Below are 10,358 nucleotides of genomic sequence, written 5' to 3'. Positions count from 1 at the left end.
GTCTGTGTGTGTGTGTGTATAGGTCTGTGTGTGTGTGTGTATAGGTCTGTGTGTGTGTGTGTGTGTGTATAGGTCTGTGTGTGTGTGTCTGTTTGTGTGTGTGTGTGTGTATAGGTCTGTGTCTGTGTGTCTGTGTGTGTATGTGTCTGTGTGTGTGTCTGTGTGTGTGTGTGTATAGGTCTGTGTGTGTGTGTCTGTGTATAGGTCTGTGTGTGTGTGTCTGTGTGTGTGTTGTGTGTGTGTGTCTGTGTGTGTGTGTATAGGTCTGTGTGTGTGTCTGTGTGTGTGTGTGTATAGGTCTGTGTGTGTGTCTGTGTGTGTGTCTGTGTGTCTGTGTGTATAGGTCTGTGTGTGTGTGTGTATAGGTCTGTGTGTGTGTGTCTGTGTGTGTGTGTGTGTTGTGTGTGTGTGTATAGGTCTCTGTGTATGTGTGTGTGTGTCTGTGTGTGTGTGTGTATAGGTCTGTGTGTGTGTGTGTATAGGTCTGTGTGTGTGTGTTTGTGTGTGTGTATAGGTCTGTGTGTGTGAAATATGTGCAGAAGCTTCTTTATGCCACTTTCTGGAAAGGGAAGTTGAGCTTTTAGTGAACTCAGTGAGTTACTTAGATTCAGAGTCACGTGGTGACAGGAATAGCAAGGCCTAGCCCTGTGACTGCAAGCCCACTAGTCTTTTGCATCAGAGGGTGTGTCTGTAATTTGGGACAGAAGTTAGCATGAGCATCTGGTAGCTGCTTTATCCGGTTTGGGTTTGGGGGCTTAGAATCCATTCGGGTGCAGAGTTTGGGAGATAAAAATGTACATCCGTTAAGGCCTTTCCTGAGGTCTGACAATAAGATCCACAGATTAAGGGCAAAGTGTATCTGGGGGAGCCCTGGTTTTCATTGCAGAGGGAACAGTGACCCAGTGCCTGCAACAGAGTCCCTCACCTTCTTGATATCAAGAGTGACCTTTCACACTGCTGGAAGCTGGCTGGATAAGTCTCCTTGACTTTCTGTGCATTAAAAGTGGTGTTACTTAAATAAACAAATAGAAATGCCATCTAAAAGACTGCTATTTTATTTGGATAAAATAAATTCAGGCTTTTGAATCCAATTTGTTTGTAGAAAATTTTGCCTCAAAACAAGATTTCCTTATCAACTAATAATTGTTTTTCTGAAATCTAAATAATTTGGTTAGTTTTTCATAAGTAGAACCAACATAGTTGCTTAAATGCTTAATGCTTTGGGTAAACTTTTTGGTTTAATTAACTTTTTAAGTCTTCCTAGTTACTACTCTGCTCTTTCCAACAAAATGTAAACTCTGGAAATGTGGGCACAGTGTGTACTTGAGTCCTTTGGTAGTATTTTTGGATTTGATTTTCTTTTTTCTTTTTTTGGTCTTTTAAGTACACATTTATTATTTAAAGATTTTTTTTTCAAAAAGTTGATCTCTTAGAAAATGTATTTCTGAAGTCAGTTACAGTCAGAGATGCAAGATTCAGCCATAGCAGGAATCCCCATCCAGGGTTCCTCCTGCTTTCTTACAGACCATGCCTGGCCCCTCCCCTCATCTCTTCCCACCATGGTAGACCAGTAAGCTGGAGCTTGGATTCTTTAGTTTGATGTAAGCAGCTGGGGTTCCCTCTCCAGCCCCAGTGTTCTTGTTTTAATAAAACAACTCTAAGTAGCATTGTTTTTTATGATAAACATCCTTCAGCAAGCCATCCATTGTTTCACCTGTTCTAGGCTGCTGCCAGGTAGAAGGGAGAAAAAGAAGATAGGATGGGAGAAAGGAGAGCAGAGCAGGAGAGTAGAAAATGGCCGCTTCGCAGGGCGAGGGAGAAACCAATCAGCTAGGCACAATTCAGTGAGGTCAGATGTAACCCTCATCATAACACTCGCCATACCCCAGAACAGGCGAGTGTAAGCTAGGCTGCCCTTACTGGTTGGGTTATACTGTTAACAGTTAGAGAGAGGTGTAGGAATCATTTGGTATGTCCTGGTTTTTGCAAATTATGTGAACAACAGGTATCAGGAGACCAGGGACCGTGTGATGGACAGAGAATTGTCCATTTAGTTCATTCCTGTACATAAGTCTATGTTGGCGTATAGTAGTAATTTCGAAAGTGTTTGCTGGAAGCATCCACCCATAGACTAGCAGAATAATTGCACTTGATGATTGTGGAAATAGTGCTGGCTTCAAAGGCGACTGACTGGTTCCTCTCCGCCTTGCTGTTTCTAGTCCCTCCCTGGGAGAGAACTGTTGGAACTGTTGGTGACCCAGTCATGGCCTTGAGTCTGAGAGACACTACTTTGAAAGGTGGTTTTGATGATCATAAACACCACAGCCATTATTGTGGGGGCGGGGCAGTGGGGGAGACAGTGCAGCATGGGCCGGAGAAGCCAGCCTTTCTGACTTGCCTGATTAATCACTCCGGCACTTTTTTTTTTTTTAAGCCACTTTTCTCTGGTTCCAATACATGACCAGACAAGACTGCAAGAGACATTTTATTAAGTCACCATCTCGAAAACAAGTGTGAGGGAAGTCACTTGCTCATCATTGTTCCAGCTGGCTCGCTTAGGAGCCTGATTGGCCTAGAAGACAGCAAGCACTCCCTGGCAAGGCCAAGCCATGAACCCTCATGACTCGGATGACCTGGAATGGAACCAACTCTCGTTCTTGTGATGACTTGGATGGGTTCACAGGACCTACTGGTTTTTTTTCTTTCTCTTGACCCATGTAACTCTCCCAAGCCTTCTCCCGTGCCTTCATAGCTGTGTCACTAAGAGAATCTGGGAGCTGAAGGGCTGGCTCCCTGGTAGAAGGGTGGGGCTGTGGAACACTATCAGATTTCTTCTTTAAGATTTTCAGCGCTAGACTTGTTGCTCTCCCTTCCAAATACCCAGCTGTCTTTATGAGGACAAGGACACAAGCCAGCCGTAAATACAAGAGCATGCCAAAGTGAACTTGATGGCTTGAGCCTTTGGATTTCTGATTACCAGGCAAGAGAGGAACAGGCAACAGTGAGAGTCTGCTGTTGGACAGTTTTGGGAGACTGACCCTTGAAAAGAAGGGCCGTTGGGATTGTTGGGGTGTCTTCATCCGTAGAGGAGTTGACTGGGAGGAGAATGTGGGAGGCAGTGTTGGAAGAGCTAGAGATTACAATAGGCATCGTAGCTATAAAGAAAACCAGGGGGAGCTAGGCATGGTGGTGCACACCTGTGTCCCAAGTGTTTGGGAGACCGTGGCAGAAGGATCACCAGGTCAGACTAGCCTGGGCAGAGGGAAGAGCTTCTACGTGTAAGTAGTGGTTGGGGCTGTTGACAGGAGAGTTGCATGGCTGGTCATACTTTGGTGGTCTACCCAGGGTGAAGATACTTTCTCCTGATGCTATGTGCGTGGTTATGCAGGAACTTCTTCAGGGATGGATAGAGAGTTTCAGACCTGGATTCAGGCACAGCAGTGTGCATCAGGGTAGGCACTGAGAGAGACAGTATTTTGCAGTTGAAATGAACATTGCTGTAGTATAACAGCCTGAAAGGCAAATGGACCAACCTCGCAGATAAGGGCATAGACCTGCCTTCTACCTTGAACTGTTCAGTTCATGGGCAGAGTCTGATGAATGAGCATACTATCTTTCCACAGCATGTGCTGTTAGTTCCCCCTGGGCAGCTCCGAGCCTCTGCTTGATCAGCGGGAAGAACCGTACTAGGAGGGGGCTTGATGCACTTTAGAGCCAGCCATTTTCTGGCAGAGGTTAGGGGGACTCTTGCTACCGTTTCTAAGTCATCTTCATGGAGAGGGGTCCCCAGGACATTTGGGGCCTGTTTACGATAGCCACTTGATGAGTGTGTCAAGCATCTCCTTCTAAGGCAGTCTTCTCAACCTTCCTAATGCTGTGACCCTTTAATACACCTCGTGTTGTGGTGACCCCCAACCATAAGGTTGTTTTGTTGCCATTTCATAACTATAATGTTGATATTATTACGAATCAGAGTGTAAATATCGAATATGAGGATATCTGATATATAATTCCCCCAAAAGGGCTGTGACCCACAGGTTGGAACCACTGTTCTCTAAGAATCAAGACAGCTGAGACAAGTTGCAGGGATAAACACAAAGTACTCTGTTTACTGAGAGTGCAAACCTTGTTTGTGTGACCAGGTGAAGCCTTACAACGTGTACGTCACTGTGGCCTACCCACCAGACACTGACACCCCGGGACTGGCAGAGGAAAACAAAACGAAGGTCAGTATTCCTACATAACACCCTCTGTGAGGAGTGTGTGATGGTGTGTGTGTGTGTGTGTGTGTGTGTGTGTGTGTGTGTGTGTGTTATGTGTGTGCTGTGTGAAGCGTTTTGTGTGTGTGATGTGTGTTGTGTATGTGAAATGCATGTTGTGTGTGATGTGTGTTATGTGTGTGATACCTGTGTTCTGTATGTGCTGTGGTGTGTGATGCACGTGAATTATCAGTGTTAAGTGTGTTGTGTGTGATGGATGCCATGTATGTGATATGTATGATACGATGTTATGTGTTCTGAGTAAGGTATGTATGTATGTGCGTGTGCATGTGTGGTGATGTGTACATAATTTGTATTTGTGACTATGGAGGGAGTTGTGCGTGTCTGGGTGTTGTGCATGTTTGAGGGTGTATATGTTGTGTGATGTGTATATGTGATATGTGTGGGGGTTGTACATATTTGGGCTTGTGTTGGGTGCATGTGTGTGTGTGTGTGTGTGTGTGTGTGTGTGTGTGTGTGTATGGAGACCAGAGAAGAACCTTGGATATTCTTCTTCAGGTGGTGTCCTTGGTCTTGAGACAGGGTCGCCCACTGTCCTAGAACTGTCAAGTAGGCCCACCTGAGTGGCCAGAGAGCAGCAGGAGTTCTCAGGTCTCTGCCTCCTCATGTGCTTTGCAAGTGCATGTGCTCAGAGGTGCTTTATCTCCCAAGCCCTGTTCTGCATCTTTACTGTAATTTTTATGAATTTGTCCTACTTTAGGCCCTGGCTGTTTACCAGTGAGTGGGTGTGTTGGGTGCAGGATGCTGAACGAGGATTTGGAGTCCAGACAAAGCTTCCTCCTCCCTTTCTCTGCTCCCCAGTCTCCTTTTCTTAACGCTAAACTTGTTTGCAGCTTTTAGCCCAGTATTCTCTCATACGATGTCATTGTTTAATGCTGCCTATGGCCTTCCCACTCCCACTTCTGACTTCTGATCCCCAAAGGGAGCCATCTCACCCATGTGTCTAAAACCAGTTCATACATGCGTACATACCTACATACATACACAACGTATGCACCTATGTGCATGCATAACATACATACATAGATGCATACATTCATTCATATGTACATACAAACTCGTATTTTTACTAGGGAAGCTAAAATTTGAGCCTCAGATCTACTTTGGTCTCCCTATGTTACCTCTGATGGAGTCAGATTCTGTGTTTATATGGAAATGTATGAGTGTTATTAAAGTTGAACCTCTGTACTGGCATTTCCTTTCTTGTGTGTATTTGTTTAACAGTGAGCTTTTGTAGCTCATTCACTGGGGAGAACTGAACATCTTTTGACCACCTGAACCCTTGGTGTTTCTGTTATTTTCATTCTTCTTCCCTCCAAGCCCCTTCTAAAGGGGCTCCACCTCCTGACAGGGCACGGGCCTCGAGGTGACATCCTCTGTCCTGACAGGGCACGGGCCTTGACGGTGACATCCTCTATCCTTCCCTGGGCTGGGCTTCCCTTCTCTGTTTCTTGTTGGGGTCTGTGCCTTCCACTTCTGTCATTTCTCTGCTCACTTTGGTGGCCCTTCAGTCATTCCAGAGAAAAGCACATATGAGAGGTAACATTCGTTTAGAATCTGCTTAACAAAAATGCATCTTCCTTTTTCTATTTTTCCTTGACGTGTGTGGTAGGTTGTTTTACTAGATGAGAGTTGGAAATGACGGTCCTCACAGCTTTGCAGGCATTTCTCACTGAGTTCTAGCTTCTAGAGTTTCCTGGGGACCCCACTGACCAGGTGCTTGAGAAAAGCAACTCCAATGGGTTTATATTGGCTCATGGTTCAGAGACATTTGTCCATCAGGAAAGGGAGGGCTGGCCAGGCAGATCAGTTCTCCCTACAGGAAGCAGAAAGGGGTCCAACAGAGCCAGGTGAGCCATAGCCTCAGCAGCACATTCCTCCAGCTGGGCTTCAGCCCCTACTTCGCCCACCCTCCAGCAGTGCTCTCAGGCCAAGCATGCGTTGGTGACTGAGCAGCCCTGATACACATGGGAGGTGTGTCCTGCAATGGTGTTTACTTGTGGACACTCTTTTTCCCTTTTATCTTTCAGAATGTCATTTGATGTGAAGTGTTGTTGTTTTATATGCTGGATACTCAGGGTAGGCCCCTTTGTTCTCTCATGCGCTCAGGTCTGGAACATTGAGGTCATTGTTTTCCATCCAGAAAACTTGGAAGCGTTCTTTGTGCACTTGTCACTCAGGAGCCCCACTTTCCGACTGACCTCATCACCTCCTCACTCATTCACTGTTGGTTTCTTCTTCAACTTTGCATTGAAAGTTTTATTTCTACTGATTTTTTTTTTAAAGCTTATATCTCTCTGTCATGGGTTTGTCTTAGTTACTGTTCTCTTGTTGTGAAGAGAAACCAAGACCAACATAACATAAAAGAGAGCATTTATTTGGTGCTGTCTTACAGTTTCCTAGGGCTAACAGTTATCATCATGGCAGGGATCATGGTGGCACGAAGGCAGACATGGTGCTGGAAAAGGAACTGAGAGCTAAATCCTGATCCACAGGCCGCAGGCAGAGAGAGAGAGAGAGAGAGAGAGAGAGAGAGAGAGACAGAGACAGAGACAGAGACAGAGACAGACAGAGAGAGACAGAGAGAGAGAGACAGAGAGAGAGAGAGAGAGAGAGAGAGACAGAGAGAGAGAGAGAGGCTGCACCTTTTGAAACCTCCAACCCCATCCCCATTGAGTTTTCTTTGATTTCTAAGGAGCTTCAGTCTGGATGTTGCTTGGTTGTATTTTTGTTCTTTTTGGTTTTGATTCTTGGTGTTCCAGACTCTCCTCATCTTGATGATTGCATTCTGCAAGGTAGTGAGGTGCCAATTGTAGAGCCCTGTAAAGCCCTTCCTCCGCCTTCTGCTTTACATATGGAGGATGGGGTGGGGGTGGCGCTTTCATCTTTTTAGAGTCACATATGTGGACAGATGACACAGGTCTGGTCATTTTAGCCCCAGTAGCATCTCTCTCCCTTGGGCATGCATGCAGGTTCTGTGAAATGACTGAGTAGTCCTGAGGTGAGTGTAGTCTTCGTCCTCTGCTATCTGGCTCCCCGTCTTTTCCTTTGCCATGACTCATAGCAAACAGATAAAGTGGGGATGGAGGAAACCCATGAAAACATACCACCTCACACTGAGGGTAACTTGGTTCTAGATTTAATTATTTTATGTATTTTTTTCCTCTTAGAGTGTATGTGGATCTCTGTAGCATAAATTTTGGGTGCTTATGTAGTAAACAACCCCCTCGTTTTCTTTTGAGTTAAGCCAATTTTACAGTTTCTTTCTATTTTAAAGAAATAACTTGAAACCAAACCTCCTGCCTCAGACCTGATAAGCAAGCATTAGTGTTTTCTCCATACCCCTTAAGTCTGAAGCCAGTGAAGTCGTGACTTCCCTGAGATTCGGTTGTTTTGTTTTTGTTTAGTTAGCCTCCGGTAAAATTTTGGACAAATTTCTGGTGACTGGAACCTGCATTGATCTGTGGGCCCAGTAGGGGGCGGCAGACACCCTTCTAACTCAGTGCACCTTGCATGTCCTTACCAACCTGGTGTGAAGGAAGGGCAGATCAGGGGGACATTTGTCCTCTCAGATTCTTAAAAAACAAAACAAACCCTCACTTTCGTGAAGCATTTGGCATGTTCCTATAATCACAGTATTCAGGAGGTGGAGGGTCAAGGGTCGCAAGCTTACTTGGGCTACCTAGTCAGACCCTGACTCACAAAACCAGACATGGAGGAAGAAATGTATTCTAGGCTTTCCCCTCAAGCCTACATAGTCACACTTAGTCTCCTGTTGCTTAATGCTTCAGTTCGAAACTTTTGAAGAATGTTTGGATATGTGTGTGTGTAAAGTGCTACTCAGAAAAGGCCATGGGAGAAGACAGAAAAGTTGCCACTCACAAGTAAATTAGGACACAAAGTGTGAATCCAGAAGTCGCTATAATGTGAATTAGTGCAGAAATGAAGGAGAGGAGGGAGGGGCGAAGAGGAGGAGGGAGGAGAGAGAGAAACAGAGACACAAGGAGCACGGAATTAGGAAAGGTGTTCTGCGTAAGTGCGAGTCTCGCTGACCTCCATCTGTCCCTTGAGGAACGGAAGGAAGCCTGTGATTTGGGAATAGCTGCCTCCGTCCTATAACTATCTCCCAGCCTCCTCTGCTCGTGCTTGAGCAGATAGATACAGTTCTTCAATGGGGCCTAGGCCTGGACTGTCCTCACTCAGGCTTTCTCTCTATCCCCAGCGTCGTTCATCTGCTCAATGGGGACTCTGTTCAGAATGGAGGCACTGTCCTGAGATGGATCACGTTTGTTCAGTCACAGAGAGAGGCAAGCCTCTATGCCACATACTGCCTGGCAGTTGTCTGGCCCTTCCCCACTGTGACTGACACACCGATCTGCTCTAGCGCTAGCTCTGGACGGCCTCACAAGGGCCGTACTTGTATCACAGAGAACAGCAAGCACCTCCTTAGCATGCTCTGCCAATGGAGATGAGCATTCCACAGGTAGAAACTGACCCTGAATCTAGATTGATCTTCGTCATAAACTTATTTGTTCGAAGGTAGAAAGTTAATAATTACTTGTGCTCAGTCGGTAAGACATTTATTTTAATTCAGTGGACACTAATTTGTATATTTCTCCCACTTGCAGCCCCTGGAGACCCGGCTTATCTCAGAGACCACAGCTGTTTGCAAACCAGAGCAGGTGGCCAAACAAATTGTCAAAGATGCCATAGTAAGTAAAAGCCCTTGCGTGGCATCTGTGCTACTTGTATTTATGCCGTATTTCTGAAAACCGCGTAAGGATTTATTTCAAAGCAAAGCATGCAGCTTTGGCTTGGGTTTGTCTCATGTTAGCCTCCTCGACCCCCTCACACTTCTGTGGACTCAGTGTTAACCTGAGGGATAGAGTCACGATATTATAAGAGAACTGGAGCTCTCAGAAAGCAGATGACCACCACATGAACAGAGGCACCTTCTGCTAATTTTTATTTGTAATTTTTCTTATTGCATGGGTGTGAGTGTCACCTTACAGGAAGGATTCTCTCGTCTACCATGTGGATCCAGGGCATTGAACTTAGGTCAGAAGGCTTGGTGTGCATGCTTACCCACTGAGCCTTGCCTCTAGCCCTACCTTGGCTTTTCCCATGGTTTGAGACCATCTAAGGTTCTTGGTTGCCAGGCCCAGGGTGGGTTTTTCTTTCCCTTCCTGTTTCCTGTTACCACTTTTCTTACGGTTCACAACAGGAAGATGTGAAGCACCCCATTGCTGGCCCCACCATTCGCCTCGATGTACTGCCTCACCCGCTTAATTTGTGGGGAGTTGGCTTTTGAAACCATATGAAGCATTACATAGTACACTGCGTACCACAGTTCTTTTGACTACATTCTGATGAACCCACTTGTAGAACAAGGTTCAATCTGAGGGATGTGCATAAACTTAGTAACCTACATGACTTTGGAAAGCCTGCATCCAGATAACATGGTGCAGCTTCTAAGTAGCAGAAGGGGGATTGTGCCAAGGTTAGCAGAACACAGGAACAGCAGCCTCATCAACAGACCCAAAGACCTGGTGAGACAGCTCAGTGGGTAAAGGGACATGCAGAAGCAGCATGACTCCGCACCCCACCCCCAAATCCAGTTCCAGGGGCTCCAGTGCCCTCTCCTGGCCTTCTTGGACACTGCACCATTGCGTACATGGTACACATGCCTACGTGCAAGCACCACACATAAAACACCAACAAAAGGACTGAGTTCCTAGCACTGACATAAAAAGCCAGTATGGTTGTTCCTGTCTGTAACCCAAGTCCTGTGTGGACAGACAGGCAGATCCCCAGATCTTGTGAGCCAACCAACCCATCCAGTCTGTGAGCCTAGCCAGGGTCGTTTAGAGACCCGTTCACAAAAGATAAGGTGTAGAGTGACTGAGGTGGACACCCAGCACTGACCTTTGATCCCCACACATGTTTAGAGGCTCAGAGCAGTGGCATAGAGGTGTGAAAGCTAATTTGCTTTTCCCTCAAGTCAAAACAAGCACCCTCAAGGTGTTGTTGTTGTTGTTGTTGTTGTTGAAGCACCCTCAAGGTGTTGTTGTTGTTGAT

The 10,358-nt window shown here is 46.0% G+C and overlaps 1 protein-coding gene across 1 annotated transcript in view; it reads left to right on the top strand.

Annotated features, from left to right (window-relative positions):
- Kdsr (3-ketodihydrosphingosine reductase) overlaps window positions 1–10,358 on the top strand; it is a 38,348-nt gene that overhangs the window by 16,741 nt on the left and 11,249 nt on the right. Inside the window, exons 7-8 of the mRNA XM_031379888.1 lie at window positions 4,143–4,226; window positions 8,909–8,992. Of these exons, the coding sequence (XP_031235748.1) occupies window positions 4,143–4,226; window positions 8,909–8,992 (168 nt within the window). The remainder of the gene's footprint in view (window positions 1–4,142; window positions 4,227–8,908; window positions 8,993–10,358) is intronic.

This window comes from Mastomys coucha, unplaced genomic scaffold (assembly GCF_008632895.1).
Source record: "Mastomys coucha isolate ucsf_1 unplaced genomic scaffold, UCSF_Mcou_1 pScaffold1, whole genome shotgun sequence".
In the NCBI taxonomy this organism is placed as follows: Eukaryota; Metazoa; Chordata; class Mammalia; order Rodentia; family Muridae; genus Mastomys; species Mastomys coucha.
This window is presented reverse-complemented; position numbering and strand designations above follow the sequence as displayed.